This window comes from Denticeps clupeoides, chromosome 12 (genome assembly GCF_900700375.1).
Source record: "Denticeps clupeoides chromosome 12, fDenClu1.1, whole genome shotgun sequence".
NCBI classification, from domain to species: Eukaryota; Metazoa; Chordata; class Actinopteri; order Clupeiformes; family Denticipitidae; genus Denticeps; species Denticeps clupeoides.
Window position 1 is genome coordinate 156,897 of NC_041718.1, and position 20,264 is coordinate 177,160.

Genomic DNA, 20,264 nt, shown 5'->3' on the forward strand with positions numbered 1-20,264 from the left:
AGGTTCAAACCCCATTTGGTTCATAATACGTCCAAGCAAAACAGCCCCAGAACATCTCATGCTATTGTGGATTTGGGTCTCTTCATGTGACTTTCTGAGTGCCTTTTGAGGGTTAAGTACCTCACTTAAAATTTTTGCTATTTCTCTACACTTTTAAATGTTATAATGGTCTGTCTGTCTTCCGTTGTTAATTGTATCTATCTCACTATTTTTATAGCAACACACTACTTTCTGCAGTACAATACTCTCAAATAGTCAAGGGAATAGTTATCACAGTGTTTTCCAACTAGGGCTGGGTGATCTATTAAATCTTGATTAAATTCAGCTTGATCTCAGTGGTCAGCCTTGGAAAGATTTTGCAATCATGATGAAAATGGCAGTATTAGCATTTTTTGTGTGTGTATTTACATAACTTTTAAATGGATACATTGTAATTCTCCCGGAAGTTCCAGGAGTCTCCCGCATATTGATAGCAACTTCCTGATGCCCACAAATATAATAAAATATACTGGAAGCTAGAGCAAGCAAACAAGAGCATGCTGTGCTACTGTAACAAGTACATCGTGCACTTGAGAGAAACACAAACATAACAGAATGAGAGCGAGAGAAAGAATGTGTATTTGTGTGGATCACAGATGATCACTGTTCATGTAGCCTGTGCTGTACAAATAAGGAACAGGCCAAAAGTTTGGACACACCTTTTCATTCAATGTGTTTTCTTTATTTCCATGACCATTTACATTGGTAGATTCTCACTGAAGGCATCGAAACTATGAATGAACACACGTGGAGTTATGTACTTAACAAAAAAAGGTGAAATAACTGAAAACATGTTTTATAGTTTCTTCAAAACAGCCACCCTTTGCACACTCCTGGCATTCTCTCAATGAGCTTCAAGAGGTAGTCACCTGAAATGGTTTTCCAACAGTCTTGAAGGAGTTCCCAGAGGTGTTTAGCACTTGTGGGCCCCTTTGCCTTCACTCTGCAGTCCAGCTCACCCCAAACCATCTTGATTGGGTTCAGGTCAGGTGACTGTGGAGGCCATGTCTCCACTTAAGTACATAACTCCACACGTGTTCATTCATAGTTTTGATGCCTTCAGTGAGAATCTACCATTGTAAAATAAAATAAAAAAAAGAAAACACATTGAATGAGAAGGTGTGTCCAAACTTTTGGCCTGTACTGTATAAACACACACATACTAAGGAATAGCACATTGATCTTTCTGCTGGCATGGAGACACTTGTTGGGTAGTGCCCAATCCCAGAATGCATTGATGAGTTAACCACAGCTGGGAGGTCACCACAGTCTCTGTCTTCAGCCTACACAAATTGTCATCCTTGTCAGGATTACTTACCTCTGTGGTAGGGTTAAAATTTCAACCTGTGTGCATATGAGGTATGTGTTGTCATGCAGACTTGTGTGAAGATTGGATGGTGTTGGTTTTCTAGTGAAAGGCGGGTACGAGTGGTGCAGTAGGTAGTGATGGTGCTGAATTTGAGGATGGAGTGTGCCCTACACAAATATGAACACAAAAGCATACACACCAGTCTTCAATTACAATTTTCTTTTTTCTTACTTTTTGTTACCATTTTTATACATTCATTCTGTATGTTTTGAATCAATATTGAAATCTTTGTTTTTCATGTCTGACTTCTGATTTGCCAAAAACAGACTTTATTCACCTGAAAACTATGTGATTTTGGAAAAAATGACCTGCAATATGACTAATCACATTTAATCATTGTTTAACAAAGTGCTTGGGCATTTACTCTTTGCTTTTTTTTTTTTTACATGTAAATGGTTTACACGGTGCTAGTAGCCTATTAACCAGAAGACCCAGGTTCAAATCCCACTTACTACCATTGTGTCTCTGAGCAAGACACTTAACCCTAAATTGCTCCAGGGGGGCACTGTCCATGTAACTACTGATTGTAAGTCGCTCTGGATAAGGGCATCTGATAAATGCTCTAAATGTAAATAATATGTATGTTTCTTGCAAAGACGTATTTCACAATATTAAACATTCTTCATGTTATAAAATAAAAGTGCTTCACATTTGACCTCAACATAAAAACATATGATATAAATAAACATTGATCTGGAATACAAAAAACGTTGTGCACCCTTGCATAATGAACTGGAACCATGATAATAAAACCACATTTTGAATCAGCTGCTTTGTTTGCATGACCAAGAGTTTGCTGGTGTGACTGGCTCGCGCTAATTTACTTATTTTCTCTGTTTCTGATATGAGATATTGGCTTTAAGTGGTCATCACATATGTTCTTACAAAAGAGTTGTTCTTCTGATTTATAAAAAACTGGTCCGGATTCTGCACTGAAAGCCTCTTAGCCATCACTGACCATGCATGTACATTGCGAAAACACGTGTAGCTTGCTGCAGGGGCCCGAAATGTGAAATATACACAATTTTGCATTTTATAGAGGATTCCGTGTTATTTGTTGGATTACGCACATTGGGGAAATCATAGGGCCATATACTGTGTGCTCAATTTGTGTATTCTCTTTGTCTTGATTTCTCACAGGGTTGCCAGGGCAGCAGCAGTGCTGTTGTCTGACCCCTGTTTCCAGCTGCACTCCATTCAGCACCTGCTGGGGGCAGGGGAGTCTGACGTGGCTGGAGCTGACCGCAAGCACTTCTCCCTCCATGCCTGTGAGTGCAGCCCTGCCTCTCAACTGCAGCACCCAGTTGTACTGTTCCAGTCACAGGATGTGATGATGATAGTGTAGAGACAAAATAGTATAACGAAAGAAGAACAAACACATTTTGACATCATCTGTAAGGTCTTAATTAATTATGTAATAGACCAATAGACACAAAGTTAACAGAAGAACCAATAAAATAAATTAGCAAATGAGTAGGGAGCATTCTTCTCTTAGTAGTCATTGTAGTAGTCCAGTATGATGACAGCCATCAACTAGGTGAATTTAGCTGAGACCTTAACCTCTTTTCTTGAATTCATTTTGGAGAATTGTGGATTTTGATTGGAGAATGAAGCAATACAGCTAGAGCAAGTGTCAAATTATCTTCAAGAGTTCCTTGAAAGGATTATTATTTTATTTCTGAATGCGTTTGCTGAGGAACAAATGTGATCAGGGTCAGAAGGAGCAGTGCTTTTACATGAATATTTTATTTCTGAAAGCTCCACTTTATGGCCTATTGCTTTTAAGAATTTTTGTGAACACAATAACAGTAATCATTAAAACCCATTTCTCCCTCCTTTCTGGAACAAAATGTTTTTACAAACTTTACCTTCAGGCCGTCCAGGTCCCTCCATGTCTGAATCAGCCCTTTTCATGTATACTTCTCCTTCCCCACACCCCTCAGCAGTACTTCACCAGTGGGCTCGTAATGGAGGAAAAAATCAATGACTTCTTATCAATCCTTTCTTTTTATATCAGTCTGAAAGAAACCATTGCAGTGTCTGCAGCTTCCTTCTATGTGACACTGTAGCTTTCTGAAAGTGAACCATTGACCATTTCTCTTCACCCAGTTTCCTGCAGGAAAAATGTATCATCTGTCATACACATGACTCAACCATATGAAACCTGCATTCCATATTCCATAGAATGGACCATTAAAAGAAAGTATTAAATTAAGGTTCAATAAAAAAAAAGCTGTGCAGCATGATAACCATATTGAAAAAAGCACATAAGGGAAAATAGCACTAAAGGTTACATTTATATGTAACTGTGATTTGTATACAGTTGGGAATCACTTTCACCCAAAAAAGATATGGTATGTCTTAGGGACATCAGAGTACTGGGGTGGTTTCTGAACAAAGATTTTTAGTGAAATAATATTTAGTCATATGAAATTAAATACAATTTTTAAAAATGTGTGAAAAAGCAAGTTGTGCTTTTCCTTGACTCTCCTCCGAAGAGTGACAGAATGGGATCTTCAAAGAAACTCAAAGAGATCTGAAAACAGTATCATGATTTAAGGGGAAGGCTACAAAAAGAATGTAATGAGGAAATAGAAAGCCACAGGCGCAGTTGGTGTTAGGCCAAGAAAAATACAGTAACTGTACATCGTACATCTGTACAGCAGGGTGATGAGAAAGATCCCTTTCTGCACTCCACAAACAGAGTTCAAAAAATGCTTTGGACTGAGTTATTTGGTTTCCAAGTTACCAAAAGAAGAATACCGCATTCCAAGAAAAAAATAAGAACATCATGCTGTGGGTTGCGTGTGTAGTTTAAGGACCTTTTTTAAAATCAAGTGATCGATGAATTCAACATATTTTTCAGGATAATATTCAAACATTGGTCACAAAGTTGAAGTTACTCAGGGCTTGGATATTCCAACAAAACAATGATATTCCAACAAAACAACAGTTTTAAATCTACAAAGGCATTCATGCACAGGGATAAGTACTGGATAATGTTCTGGAATGGCCATCATAGTCCAATGTGGTTTGCCATTCAGAAAAATCTGACAATTTAATTATTTAAAAATTCATTGCCCATAGTTCGTCGATTATCAGTGAAGTGAAAGTGAAGTGATTGTCATTGTCATACACAGCAGCACAGCACACGGTGCACACAGTGAAATTTGTCCACTGCATTTAACCCATCACCCTTGGTGAGCAGTGATCAGAAGTAGCAGTCCTTTTACATGAATATTTTATTTCTGAAAGCTCCACTTTTTAGCCTATTGCTTTTAAGATTTTCTGTGAACACGATAACCATTAACCATTAAATAACCAGTAATCATTAAAACCCATTTCTCCCTCATTTCTGAAACAAAATGTTTTTACAAACTTTACCTTCAGGCTTCCTTCCTTCCATATCTGAATCAGCCTTTTTTCATGTATACTTCAAACAGAATATTTGTCTCAAATGAAATTAAAGTCCAATTCTGGTTGACTGAAATAATTTAAAATCTGTGAAATAAATTCAAAATTCTTCAAGTCAGGTCACAGCACCCAGCTATATTTTCTGCTCTGTGATGGTGGGGGGTGGTACTGTCCCTCAGTTCCCATGGGGACAGAGTCTCCATGGACACCTGGTCTCGCTTTAGTTATTGCCTTTGCCCTTCAAACCATTTCATTCATGCCTTTAAAGTACAGTGTATTTTTATTATCTCTTTTCCTTTCTTTAAATGACTTTGTGTTACGATGCAAGATTTGGCAAAATACAAAGATGAAGCACATCATGTTTTTGTAGTAAGATAAGAAGTTTGATTTAGTATGAGCTAGTTTTGGAACAAGTGCTTGCTGGTCTTTCCTAACATGTCCTAAAAATATTAAATGTATAGGGCAGTGGTGGTGCTGTGTATCATAATGACAATCACTTCACTTTCACAAAATGGGGAAAAAAAGAGAAAAACAAACACCAACAAGCTGGTAGACACAACAAGTGTGCCACCCAACACGAAGGCATGCAAGGTGGAGCTGGTCGTCTGTTAAGTGACGTTGTGTGTTCATGGCTGTTTGAATTGCATGATGAACTTTGAATAACTTACTGACAATACCAGCTTTTTATACCTTCAGAATGTTGAATTGATGCCACATTGAGAAAGGTTGTCTCTTGGTATTGGCCCCAATATAAGGCACACCTATAAACAATGACACCAATACATGGAAAACACAAAATGAGGTGTTTACCCAATAAAATTGCCCAATACAATACTGTGTTTTTTTGGAATCTGTAGTTCTTGTGGCAACTGTGATGCCAGTGGGAATTAGCGAACTGAACGACCCAGTTGCAGAAACAGGTAATATACTGTAAAAACACAAAAATATGGGACCAGGCCTGTAAACATTCTACCTTTCCTGTTATGTTAAGGATTACTGAAGAAATAGAGGAGTGCATCATTTACACGCTCATGATGACTGGGTTATAACTAACACAGCTCTTTTAGTTATATTCCTTGTTTGTAGTGGTCAGGAACTACTCATTATTGGGTGACCATATGCATGAACCCCTTCATGTATATGGTATTTGTTTCAGTTGTTCTCCTTCATGTTCAGGAATGATTTGTGGAACTATTTCAAAGTGTTTGGTTTGACCTACAGATTGTTCAGATCTCAATCCAATCAAGTGTATAAGGGATGTGCTGGATCTGTGGTAAGCACCATCTCAGAACTTACAGGATCTGCTACTGACAGCTTTGTACCAGATATTACAGCATGCCATCAGTGGTCTATGACCCACTCAATATTTGGTGTGGTCATAATGGGTCATTGGTGTACACAACCAAGTATAAAAAGCAAAGGAAATATGCTTGGTCAGGACTGGTTGGTATCTTGAATGGAATGGTTGATGTCAGTTGAGGTTTTCTGATAAGCCACAATTTCCTACAAGGCTAAGTGTATGGGGCACATTACAGTTTTACTGTGAGGTATGATGCTGTCAGTCTTAATCAACAATCTCAATCACTGGTTGTCGCTATTATGGCCAGTGTCAAGCTCAATTTGGCAATTTTGCCAAGTAAACAGCCATGAAATTGCCTGGGAATATAAATTGAATGATGCATCAGGAAAGGATAGAGGAAGAGGGATGGGAGAGCTGCTTCCCTAGGGGGTTTGTAATGATAATTCCTAATCTCTGAGCCTTGTACTTTTTGGGTGGGGGAGAGGGCTTCTTTTCCACCTTTTATACTACAATGTGCCAGTCTGAAGAGGCTGCCACTGAGTTACTATTTGTTTTTTCTTTGTTATGATTATTTTCTAGATAAAGATTACATCAGTGCAGAAGAGGCTCAAAAGGTGGGACAGATGCTTGACTTCCTGACTGACGAGTCCAAGCAGGCTGCAGCGAGCACAGCAGTAAGTACAGTTAATGTTTAGAGTTGCAACAATTTCCAAATCATGTTACTGTAAACTGTGCCTTTTTTATTAATCTGTTCAGTCATACTTTGGCAGTTCCGGGTTTGAACCGGCAAACTTATGATTACGGGTCCGCTTCCTTACCCGCTAGGCCACCACTGACCATTGTAACCCATAGCTCAAACATGTCAGATTCAACCTATCATGACTTGGTTACTCATGATTCAAGAGAGGTTTATTTCCAGTACAACAGTATAAACAGTATATCATGTAGTGAATTACTTCACACAGATCCCCATAGTGCAATTGAAAAAGAAAGAAAAATATATATGTATATACACATTAACCTATACTAACTAAAACATAAATACTATACAGATCTCTATTAAAGAAAAGTAAAACTTCTCTGTACAATGAACAGGACAAACAGGAGGACATCATGTAGCTTGCTTGTAAGTGTAATGTTGGATATTTCAAACAGGACACACAAGGGAAACTAGTGGATGTACAATTTCTCTGTGGCTTTTGATATAAATGATCCCGCTTCTGTACAGCTGAGATCAGCTGTATTTAGTGTTTCAGTGTTCACTGCTGAGAATTTTTTCTGGTTTTCTGGTATACTTTATGATAAGAAACCAAGAGCAGTAAGGCTGTTTAATTTGTGTTCAAATTGAATACCCTTGTGTAGCATACTAAAAGATTACAGTAATAGAAATCTTATTTTAGCAAAACAGATGTGGAACTTTGATCTCCTGTCACAAACAACGCATTTTAATAGTTGCCATGAGTTGCCATCTCTCTGTGGAGTAAATTACCTCTGTCCTTTTTTGGTTATGGTTATTTCATGCAGTTCTTGCCTTGTGCATAATTATATTGTTGGCTTGATGTTGTCAAAATGATTTGTCATCTGCTTTTTCAGTATTAACTGTGCTTTTTGATGTTTGCATTTAATAAAAATTATTTATTACATTTTTAGGCATTAAAACAGACGAGAGTAAAAATAGTAGAAGTAGAAAACACAGTGCATTAGACTTCACCTTTATCTTTTGTTCAGAAGTCTGTCTGTCTAGTTCTTATTGTTCTTGTTTCAGTGATGCTCTTTATCTAGGATGGAACATCTATTGCTTTATTTACGGCATTTACATACGGCTTTGTTTTAAGAAGCTTGCACATGAGGGGGACTAGGACTGGACAAGCTGTGTATGAAAATTATGATGTCTCTTCTATTCTTTCATGATTAGAGCCCAATGTATTCCTGGCATTGTGGGTTTGAATTATGCCTGTGTCATCATCAAATAATAAATTACCATATTGATCACTGAAGTAATTGCAAAGGCTAACAGTTATAACCTGTAACAACTAGACATTCATTGACAATGCATAAAGCAGCAACAAAGGCATGGTTTTGTGCCAGGAGAGCCCTTCCATCATAAGTGATCTTGAAAAAAACAGCCCCTCTCAGATTCAGCCCAATGGAGATGCTTTCACCCCTCAACATAATAACTGCTTCAGTCAATAAACACAACCACACAAAGGACAGCCTGTTTGCAGGTACAGCTGTGACCTTTATCAAACTCTCTGACCCACTGACCACTGATTCAAGCAAAATAAGCCATTACATCTCACTCACACAAATGGTGCAAACAGTTCTATCAAGTTTGGCAAGCCTTATGGTCCTCCAAGTACATAGCCGTGGTGATGCCAAAAAAAATCTATTTTGTGCACTCTTCTCTGACTTTCCAGTGAATCCTTTCTTACCGTTGCATTGTAAGTCTGTATTGTATTAAAGTGTTTTACAGAGCCGTTTAAAATACAAAGTGATGTTAACTAGTTAGTCATAATCACAGTCCAGGCCATATAACATGCATATGTGTAAATTTTTGGATGTGTTCCAGCCTGTCCCACAACCTTAAATTGGAAGAAATGTGTATGGAAATTGGCCATGTTCTTGACCTAATTACAACCGCCTCAGCCCATGAGGCAGCCCAATAAGGTGCATTAAGACTTCACACAGCAGGGAGAGATACAGATTTACTGGTCTTCTGTGACAAGTGACCTGCGGTTTTTGCAGACAGGGTTTCAGCATCGAGGGCGATTGGTATTTAAAAACAGGGCATGGCCTAGGCATGTCACAGCATGGAGCCTGAAGGAAGGCTGTGCCAATAAGAGCTAGAAGTGCTTTGACAAGGATTTGTGGCATTCATGCTTACAGGTGGGCGTGTCTGGAATGATTGCCATAGTAGCATTAAACCATTCACTTTGTTTCCTACTATGGGCATGATGTGATTGGCATTCCTTGAGATATTTTTTAATGTTGGAATACAACAACAACAACATTTATTTCTTATATAGCCCAAATACAGTATGTCTCAATGGGCTTTGACAGGCCCTACAGTTGACCCTTCTGCACACAAGGAAAAACTCTAGGAGAGAGAGAAAAAAAAAAAAAGAAAGGAAGAAACCTTGGGAAGGAGTGATACAGAGAGGGAACCCCTTCCAGGGTAGAGTGAGCCTGCAAATGGTGTCAGTGCTGGCTTATAATAATAAGTCCTACAGTTGTAGGGTTGGAGAAGTCCAGAATGTAGTCCAGTGTCATGGTCTAGGTTACGTGTCCATAATGATGCTACTGATCCACTTGAAGATCCCTGAAGCTGTAGTTGTAATGGTGGTGGTGGCTGTGGTTACCCTCTGGTTCGTTTGATGCTATGTCCTTGTTTAGCATTTGTCAGGAACCAGGATGTATCTGGTGGTCTCTTCACTGGAGTCTGCCAGTGGTCTGGGTGCTTAATTCCATGTCTCGGAGGAAAACAAACAGAAGCAGCGGCAGACGGTGGCACTGTACGACCAATACTGAAATATGTGGTAATAGTAGTATATTGGTGTACCCTAACTAGGACAGCCTAACTATGGTGAATTTAACTCTGTCTGTGTCTGTGTCTAACAGGGGGACTCTGTGATAAACTGGACTTTATAATTGACACTGCGTCAAAGTGAAGTGAAATGAGTGTCTAGGATTTTAACAAAAAGCCAGAGAAAACAGATTTGGATTTAAACACTGACACTGTGTCTGAGTCCCGGATACATCAGTACTCTGTTGGCTATTTTAAGATGTCACCCCATTAAGAGTCAATGTTTTCTTTGATATAGATTTGACATTTATGGAATAATTTAAAAGTATGCATAAAGCATTTTTTGAAAGTAGTATGAATCATAATCAACCTCTTCTCTCTGCTTTACACTTTCACCAGACCTGTATTCTTTTCATTATATTTTACTCTAAGGCTACGAAAAAGGATCAAATTGGAAATAAAAGAGGCAAATGTAAAAAATAGGAGACACTCTGACGCCCCCTGGTCAAATTGCTAAATTATTCATGCATGGTGGATGTTCTAAGATAATGTCGGTAAGTTTTTTTTTTTTTTTTGTAATCACATGATTTCCGATTGGCCCTGTGAGAAAGCATCATGTTATATATGACTGGGCTGTTTAAAGCTGCAGATCATTTCTTATTCACAATGCATGCATCTTAGAGTCTGAGAGAGAGTTTTAAGTCAGCTAAGGGTCCCAGCTTGAGGTCCCAAGCTGTCATTTTCATCACCCCTGCATGAATTTGTTCTTGGGTCCTTATGGGTGAGGTACATTTGTGGACAGGATAAATGCAGGACTCCTTCAAGAACATTTAGCAAGAAAAAGTCAAGTAATTGTAGCTGGATTTCCTGCAGTGTATTAGTTCAGTGTATAGGCTATTTTTTCAAAAACTTTCAAATGTCAAAGTTCCATTAAAATGATTGTACCTTTGTTAATATTCCCAGCAGTGAAAATTATGTCACATACTCCAGAGCACCAGATTGGCATACAAAGAGTGACTGAACAAATTGTTAGTAGTTATCACTTGAAATGTTCTGTGCTGATGTGAGATCCTAGCACATTTTTACAATCAGACAGGCTCACTGATATGAGCTCATATGATATCTACATAGAAAGCATTTTTCTCTCTCTTTTTTAGCTAATAATCTGAAATGTCAGTGTCAGTAGTTCCTCAGTAATAGGTGGGACCCATTATCAGTTACTTTTGACATCAAAATGGAAAAGAGAGAAAACAATGACAATGCATATCCAAATCCACACACAACTGTCAAGTCAAAAGTAGAAGAGAACATAAAACATGAATATTACATGATTGAGTATACAGACAGCAGCTAATGCACATTGATTGTTAATGGAACAGCATTGAATGCAGATGGAAGCCGGCAAACTTCTTGTTCTGCGGTAGGGAAAAGGTCAGTGTGTGCCAAACAATTATGGGTAATCCGACACCACTCTAGCACATCCCGGCGCCATGGAAACAGACTTACTGTTGCACAGCCTTTCATCCGAATACTGTTCACTGCCCACTATGGCACCATAAAGCAAGACAAATTAAAGGCACTCTACACACACTACAGAGCTCTCTGAATGTTAAACTCATGGGCTTGCAGACAACTTTTCAAACACTGTAATGATTTAATAAACTGGCTACAGATCCAAAGGTTTGGTACAGCACCAGTCCTTCATCAGGTAGCCAGCGCTCATGATGACAAACTCTTTCCATGTCATCTTGGAGGGTAATAAATTAGGATTTTACAGTATTACAGATTCTTTCAGAATTATAAGTGCCCCTTCAAACATGGCAAGTTTACAACCATAATTACACTGTGAACTTTTCATAAATTCTATGTCAGACTATTTATAACCATATATCTGCTGCTTGTAAACTTGAATGAATGTTATACTCTAACATCATAAGGTGATCTGGTGAATATACAGGATCATTCAAACAAATTCAAAAATTTTTTCTTACTGTTTTCACCAACATTGGAATTACACTTTTGAGAAATGCTTTGAGGTAAGGAACTGATTTTATGTCTAGAACATAATGTTTTTAAGACATTGTCAGGTATTAATACATTACACAATCAATTAATTGGCAACAAGACAAGGAACCTTTGAACACAACCTTTGAGTAGAGGCACCATCACATTGGAGCAAAGACAGGGACATGATTTTCTTGGCTGGAACACCTGCTAGTCATGGCTATGACAATTTAATTCTAACAATAAAGTATGTATATTATTGTTTAAATGGGTCATACAGGATTCATATGGGTCATACAGAGGAGACAGCTCTCAAAAATATAAAAAAAATTAAACAAATATTATTTAAAAAAAAAATCACAATGATTCATCCTCATCCTGTCATCCTCACACATGCTTCTGTACACAACCAAGGCAGAGATATTCTGGGATCACCTGCTCCTTTTCTCACAGTAACATTGGGAGGTTCTCAGTGCTTACCTGGTGTTCTGCTGTCATGGGCTGAGGTGAATGGACTAAGGTGATGATTTGGTGTTCCTCCGTTTTCCTGTCTGTATTGTGTTTTCCACTTTACAAGTAATAATCTCAAATAATTACATGCCCTTTTGATGTATAATCAGTACAGGGCATTTGGAAGGCGTGGTTAACAGTGCTCTGTTCCAGATAAACACCATGCAGAGCTTGGTTGGCAAGTGTGAGACTGTGTCAGTCAAAAGCCAAGAAACTGCCAGCTCCTGGAGAGTGATGTGAAAGAGTTTCATCATTCCTGCTTATTTTACATCTGATGAAATCTCTTTCCTGCACCACCTCTCACTGTTTAATATAGTTGTTGTATTTTGAGTGGCAGAGACGCTATAACCCCAAGGTGGAGGTGAAATGAACTGGTAATTAACTGGTGGTCCCTTCAGACCTCTCCAAGAATCAGTCTGCATCTATATAGCATCCCTAGACCTCTTCACATGTCAGTGGAATGTCTCTTCCCACACACATGGTCTCTTTTCTCTGCTGAGGAAAATCTACAGACTCAAATTTAGCAGACACATCAGTGCTTTGTCATCCTAATCTGATCTTCATACCTGTATAGCAAGAACTACTGTTCAACAGAGACTATCTGCTAAGTTAGTACTATGTTTTTGTAATAGAGCCATTAGTCCAGTAGATACCAGAGTAATTTTGTCCAAAATCAAGTCAAGTCTCAAGTCTTCAGTCCAAGTGAAAGGTGAAAGTGAAGTGACTGTCATTGTGAAAGCACAGCACACAGTGCACACAACCAAATGTGTCCTGTGCTTTTAACCCATCTCCTTTGGTGAGCAGTGGGCAGTCATGAAATGTGCCTGGGGAACAGTGTGTGGGGACAGTGCTTTGCTTAGTGGCACCTTAGTGGCACCTTGGCAGTTTTGGGATTTGAACCTGCAACTTTCTGATAATAGTTGCCTTACCCAGTAGGCCATCACTACCCCAAGTCAAGTCTCAAGTCTTTAGTCCAAGTCAAGTCTCACATGACTTAACTGACCAGATAAACAGCAGATAAAATTCTGCTTGGTTCCATAAATAATTCCACAAAATGAACATTCTTTATGAGTTCTGACAAGTCAGAACATCAGTCTGACTCAATTTGTTGAGGGCAAGTCTGAGGTCAAGTCACAAGACATTGTTTGTGCGACTCATATCCAAATCTAAGACTTGAGTCTCCATCTCTGGTAGATACTCCTTTAAAAGGTGTCTTAATTGCTTGCTTGAAGATGGGAAGGGACAATAGGAAGTTGGTTCCACCACTGAGGAGCTAGAAATGAAATGTTGGGTTTAACAGGAATCTAACCCGGACACCCAAGTACACTATCCCTGTGTGTGATGAAGTTAATGTAATAATGTAAAAGATACAGACATGATTTCCGGTTAGAATTTTATGAGTGGTCCAATGGCACATGATAGATCTGTCTATATCCATGAGATTGAGATTCGATTGCATTTTTTATTGGAGATAAGCACCAGCTTTTAAGTATCCTGTGAACTGACTGAGCTGGCTTTACTGTGCCAGAGTCTGCCTCTCAAAAGAGAATTAAGCAATTAAATTAGTTAAATTGTTAAATTCAGAAATTAAAATTCATTCAAACATTGTGACCCCAACAACCCAAAGTTCTTCTCTCAGAAAACAGTAACTTTCTAACTCAATGGTCTTACGTCTGCTGGAAGATCACCTGAAAGTGAAGTCACAGAATTATTTTTTGGTGTGTTCATAGTTAAAGCTTTTAGAAAGTATTACATTTTTTGACTTGGGCATTGAAGGAGCCTTTATTTTTAGCTGAGCTGATGGAGCTCTCAACCAGACATGGTGAAGGTAGGGATCTGACACGGGCAAATGTCAGATAAACTGAAAGGCACAACAAAATGAATCAGGGCATCTGGTGTGCTTTTAATAATTTTATAACTTACATAACAGTGAAGCTATTAAGAATCATTTAGGTTGGGCTTCATAACTGTGCAGCAACAGACAAGGCTTAATGTAAGTTGTTGTGAAATTGGCCCCTAATATTTGATGATGTGCAATATGAATATTTGAATGTTTGTGTGGCAATAATTTATTATGGTCTTCCAGATTAATGAGAGGGGGTCAGCTGGGTAGTTTCAGTCAGGAGTAAGTTGGTGAGTTGGCAGGGTTGGTATTGATTTGTCCAATAAGTCCAATAAGTGTAAGGTTGGTATTATTAAATAAATGAAATAATCTGTCCATGTTTGGAGGCCCTGTAGAGTGCAGAGTTAGGTTTTAGTCCATAATGTATGTCCATTATGATGATAACCATTTGAACCATTTGAAGATCCCTATATCTTCAGTAGTTATAGTGTTTGGTTTGTTATGGTGTGGTGAACCTCTGGTACATTTCATGCTTGTACATTTCAGCAGCAGCTCAAGACCCAGGTTCTAGAGTAACTCAAAGAGACCCAAATTAAACTCTGGGGGCTTGGACTGAGTAGAAAATGGTAGAAAACCTGTCCAGGGCAAAAGCGGCCCCAGTGTTATATCTAGAACAGGCTAGTAATAGTCATAGTTTATGTGTGTTTAACTGTGGAATGCTTTGCTGAAAAGATGCATCTAGGCAGTGGTGGACTGTAAGCTAAGGATGCAGACATGGTTGTGGGTTCAAATCCCAAAACACTAAGGTAGCACTGAGGTACCCTTGTGCAAGGTACCGTACCCACTGAGCAAAGGGCGCCTGTCCTGGCTGCTTACTGCTCAACAAGGGTGATGGGTAAAATGCAGAGGATACATTTCGTTGTGTACACCGCATGCTGTGCTGCAGTGTTTCACAATGACAATCACTTCACAAACATTTTTGGATCATCTCTCAGTAAACTCCAAAAGGTAGAGCATTACAGTAGTTGATTATTGACTTAATAAATGCATGTACCAGTTTTGCATGGCGGCCGAGATTAGAAGAGATTACAGCGAGATTAGAAAACCATGCTGCTTCCTAGTGGAGGAAACTGCAAACAAGCATGCAGGGAATGGTGTGCATTTAGTGAAAGTGAAGTGATTGTCAATGTGAAACACAGCACAGCACTCAGTGCACACAATGAAATGTGTCTTCTCTATTTAAAACATCACCCTTGGTGAATACTGGTAATAAAAGAGTACTACCAGTATATACGAGTGTTACAAAGTGAGCACGGACTAAAAGTTTTTCTGCTCATTGTAGTGAATCAAAGCATCCACACAGGTGTACTTATCTCTTGAATCATGTGACAATGCAGAAAATGTATGGGATACATTGCAATGCATCAATATTGAGGCATTGATAATTGTAATCGAATCAAATTGTGAGACCAGTGAAGGTTCACACCTCACTCATCTGATGCACCTGAATCTACTGTACTACTCAATCCTTTTAATCAGCATAAAATAGTGAGTCAGTTTAAATTCTGGGATATTGATCTGGTCTGATAAATGCTGTAAATGTCAGTTAAGTAGCAGAGGGGTTGTTATTCAGTAACATGTTGTTTTGGTTTTAATGAGATTAACAACAGGTTCACTAAAGGGGTGAAAATGAGACAACCCTAAAAACAGGAATGGTGTGACCACAGCCATGTACGTAATCAGGTAAGGTAAAGTTTGAAAAGAGCAGAATGACCGGAAGTGGCCTTGGAGGAAGTGAAAGTGATTTTGGACTTGAATTGTAGTTCTCTTTTGTATCTTATGTCATTCTTGTCAAAAATATATATTTAGAATTTCTTTTGAAATAGCCACAATGCAAATTACTTAAAAGTGGTTGAGGCATCTTGTATGTTAATTTCAGAGGTCATTCTGACCACTGCTGGATGCTGCTTTGTGAAACAGCTTTACGCCTGATGAATATTTTATAGATCTTGTGGTGCCTGTGACAAGTTTGGTGGCAGAGGTAGCAGCAGGCTCTCATGTATCCTGCACAATTAGAACAGAAATGCAGCTGTCCAGCAATGCTGCACAATTTAATAGAGGAAGTCACCAAGGGGCCAAATGTAAAAAAGAAAAAGGTCAGACATGTACCTTGTCAGTGCTTCAACACCATCTGGGCTCTATCTGTGAACATGTGCCATAGATGTTCACAGATGCATGCCTCCAGGTGTATATGTGAGGGGAATATTTTGTAACAAATTGTGATTCTTTATTGATTACAGTAGCAGCCATGTGTTCTACAGCCATGGGTCCTACAGTCCACCGGCTCTAGTCATTGGCGACTCTATAGTTCGAAACGTGAGGATACCGGCACCAGCGAATAAAATCCTGTGTTTTCCTGGAGCCAGAGCGCCCGACATCCGCGCAAATTTAAAATCGCTGGCAAAAAATAACCGCAGGTACTCTAGTATAGCGATTCACGTCGGCGCTAACGACGTCCGGCTACGGCAGTCGGAAATAACTAAAGATAATTTTATAGAGATGCTTGAACTGGCTAAAACAATGTCGGATACAGTAATCTGCTCTGGCCCATTACCGCAGTTTCGGCGTAGCGACGAGACCTGTAGCAGGCTCCTCGGTATAAATCGCTGGTTGTCGGAGTGGTGTCCAAAAAATAAAGTGGGTTTTATTAATAACTGGCCAATATTTAGGGGGAAGCCTGGTCTTTTTGGGCGAGACGGCATCCACCCCAACTGGGCGGGTGCCACTCAGTTGTCTAAAAAATTGGCTCATAGTCTTAGAACCAAAAAACAAAACTGACTCGCCAGAGCCGAGACCAGGCAGCAGACAGACCGGCTAAACTGAGTGTCTGCCATTTGCGTAGAGCCGCCACCCATCGTGTACAATATTGACACTGTGTCTGTACCTCGCTCTATTAAAACAAGAGATTCTACAAGAAACATTAATAAAACTCATAAATATGCTGACACTGTGTCTGTTCCACGGACTGGGCGGGGTGTCTGTTTCGGGAACTTACTACCCGTTACTATCACTCCTTCTGAACCTACCACCAGCACCCCCAACATAAGAATAGGATTATTAAATGTTAGATCCCTTACACCTAAAACGCTCATTGTCAATGAAATGATTACAGATCAGGGGTTCGATGTACTGTGCCTGACCGAAACTTGGTTAAAACAAAATGAATTTGTAGCATTGAACGAGTCTAGTCCTCCTGGATACAGCTATGTACACCAACCTCGCTTAACTGGAAGAGGAGGTGGCGTCGCAGTAATTTATAAGGATAACCTCGGTATTACTCATAAACCCGGACAAGGATTTAACTCTTTTGAGATTCTACATACCAATATAACTCATGTAGTCTCACAAAATAAAAATCCTAAATTCATTCCATTGATTATTATTAATAGACCCCCTGGACCTTATTCTGAGTTTCTTAGTGAATTTACAGATTTTGTCTCCAACTTAGTTGTATCTGTGGATAAAGCCCTAATTGTCGGCGACTTTAACATCCACTGTGATAAATTAGAAGACTCACTAAGAACCGCATTCCTGTCTTTATTAGACTCAGTTGGAGTTAACCAACATGTAACAGGACCTACTCACGAAGGTGGTCACACGCTTGATCTTGTGTTGACCTTCGGTTTAAATATAGAAGATATAGTTACTCTTCCGCAATCTGAAATGGTCTCAGACACAACATACTCAATCCCCCTCGTTATAGAGACAAACGGACAATTACATCAAGTATGGCACAGAGGTTTATTAATACCTTACCAGATTTATCAACGCTGATAAACTCACCGTCAGACCCCGCTGAACTTGACCAAGCGACCAAATGTCTAGAATTAACACTGCGTAGTACGTTAGATATAGTCGCTCCCCTCAAAAGGAAGATAGTAAGAGATAAAAACTTAATTCCTTGGTATAATGATCACACGCGCTCGCTTAAGAAGACCGCCCGGAAATTAGAACGCAAATGGCGTCAAAGCAGGTCTCTCATTCAGTTCGCACGTAGATAATGTCACTAGAATAGCACTAGAATAGCATTCTTTCACCTTAGAAATATTGCGAAAATAAGAAATATCATTTCAATGCATGATGCAGAAAAATTGGTCCATGCATTTATTACATCAAGGTTAGATTACTGCAATGCATTATTGTCTGGATGCTCTAGTAGGTGCATGAGTAAACTCCAGCTAGTACAGAATGCTGCAGCCAGAGTTCTAACCAGAACCAGGAAATTTGACCACATCACCCCAGTCTTACAATCACTGCACTGGTTACCCATCAAATTTAGGATTGACTACAAAATCCTACTTTTAACCTATAAAGCTCTAAATGGTCTCGCCCCACAGTACCTGAGTGAACTTTTGGTTCCTTACTAACCGCCACGCCCCCTTCGATCAATGGGTGTGGGGGTCACTACTGGTACCAAAGGTGCAGAAGGTCACAGCTGGGAGCAGATCCTTCTCCTATAGAGCTCCGCAGTTGTGGAACAGCTTGCCTGTCAGTGTCCGGGATTCAGACACAGTCTCAGTGTTTAAATCCAATCTCAAAACCTATCTGTTTTCTCTGGCTTTTTGCTAAAGTCCTAGACCCTCATTTCACTTGACTTTGACGCAGTGTCAATTATAAAGTCCAGTTTATCACAGACAAAGTTAAATTCACCAGTTAGGCTGTCCTAGTTAGGGTTCCGGGCCACTGTAGCACCAATATACCATTATAACCACATATTTCAGTATCGGTCGTACAGTGCAACCGTCTGCCGCTGCTTCTGTTTGTTTTTCTCCGAGACACGGAATCAAGCACCCAGACTACTGGCAGACCCCAGTGATCAGACCAGCAAATAAATCCTGGTTCCTGACAACTGCTTTACAAGGACAAAACATGAAACAAACCAGAGGGTCACCACAGCCACCACCACCATTACAACTACAGCTTCAGGGATCTTCAAATGGACCAGTAACATCATTACGGACACGTAATCTAGACCATGACACTGAATACATCCTGGACTTCTCCAACCCTACAACTGTAGGACTTATCATTATATCATATCCAACCCTGCACTGACACCATTTGCAGGCTCACTCTACCCTGGAAGGGGGTCCCTCTCTGTATCACTCCTTCCCAAGGTTTCTTCCTTTCTTTTTTCTCTCTCCTAGAGTTTTTTTTTTGTGTGGAGTTTTTCCCTTGTGTGCAGAAGGGTCAAGTGTGGGGGGTGTCAACTGTAGGGCCTGTCAAAGCCCATTGAGACAAACTGTATGTGATTTTGGGCTATATAAGAAATAAATGTGTTGTTGATGTTGTTGTTCTGTGTACTTGGCACAAAATAAATCCTAGTATGCATGCAGTCATTTCTTCATTGAAGGCAGAGTTTTTTTGCTGCATCAGGTGCAATGTTTTCAAAAAGCTCTGTTCACTCTGTGCCCTCAAATCAGGCATGGTAGCAGAACATCAGCACAAATTCCTATTTTTATTGACCTTCTTTCATTATACTGTACAATAAAGAAGAGAATAGACATCTGGTGTGTTCAATGTTTTTGAGACTTCCAATGCTCTTGAATGATCAAAGAAACAAATAGATTGCATTTCTCCACAATGCTTTAAATGTGATTTTAAAGGTGGGCAATCGTTTTCAGTGCTCTGAAAGGGTCAAAAGATTTCAAAAGATTCTGACCCTCACATCTAATAGTTGTCTAATGTCTTGAGCCTCATCATATACCGTGGTGTTCTGTTCTGACTATGAATTATGTAGGATTGTTGCTAATCGACAAATATGCATACTTGAATGAATGGCCTGGACTGTATGCCATCAAGAATTTTGGTGCAGACTCAGTTGACAAGGATAGTATAGGGTTGATGTGTGTGATTGTGTATGTGTGTGTTTTCCCTCATAGCCCACAAGTGAGGAGGACCTGTGTCCTATCTGCTATGCACACTCAATCTCTGCCATCTTCAAGCCCTGCTCCCACAAATCTTGCAAGTGAGTGATCACTTTATCTCTCACTTCCTCCCCTCCATCGTTTCCTTAAGCTTTACCGCCACCTCCATTCATTTATCAGATTAGTTCAAGCTGGTTAGGTGCTCTATCTGCTGCTTGCATGCTGTATCGATTTCAACGAAAAGTTTTGAGAATATTAGTGCAAAAAAATTTGATTTGAATCACAATTGACCCTTCACTACACACTTCCAGACAGCTGGAGCTTTACATTATCGT

At 39.5% G+C, this 20,264-nt stretch overlaps 1 protein-coding gene across 2 annotated transcripts in view; it reads left to right on the forward strand.

The window, feature by feature from the left end:
- Positions 1 to 20,073, forward strand: part of LOC114800346 (E3 ubiquitin-protein ligase RNF123-like) — a 93,283-nt gene extending 73,210 nt beyond the window's left edge. For both annotated transcript variants that reach the window (XM_028997577.1, XM_028997578.1), the window contains exons 36-38: positions 2,549 to 2,676; positions 6,702 to 6,796; positions 19,945 to 20,073. In XM_028997577.1, coding sequence (XP_028853410.1) covers positions 2,549 to 2,676; positions 6,702 to 6,796; positions 19,945 to 20,034 — 313 coding nt within the window. In that variant the 3' untranslated portion in view covers positions 20,035 to 20,073. The remainder of the gene's footprint in view (positions 1 to 2,548; positions 2,677 to 6,701; positions 6,797 to 19,944) is intronic.
- The last annotated feature ends 191 nt before the right edge of the window (positions 20,074 to 20,264 follow it).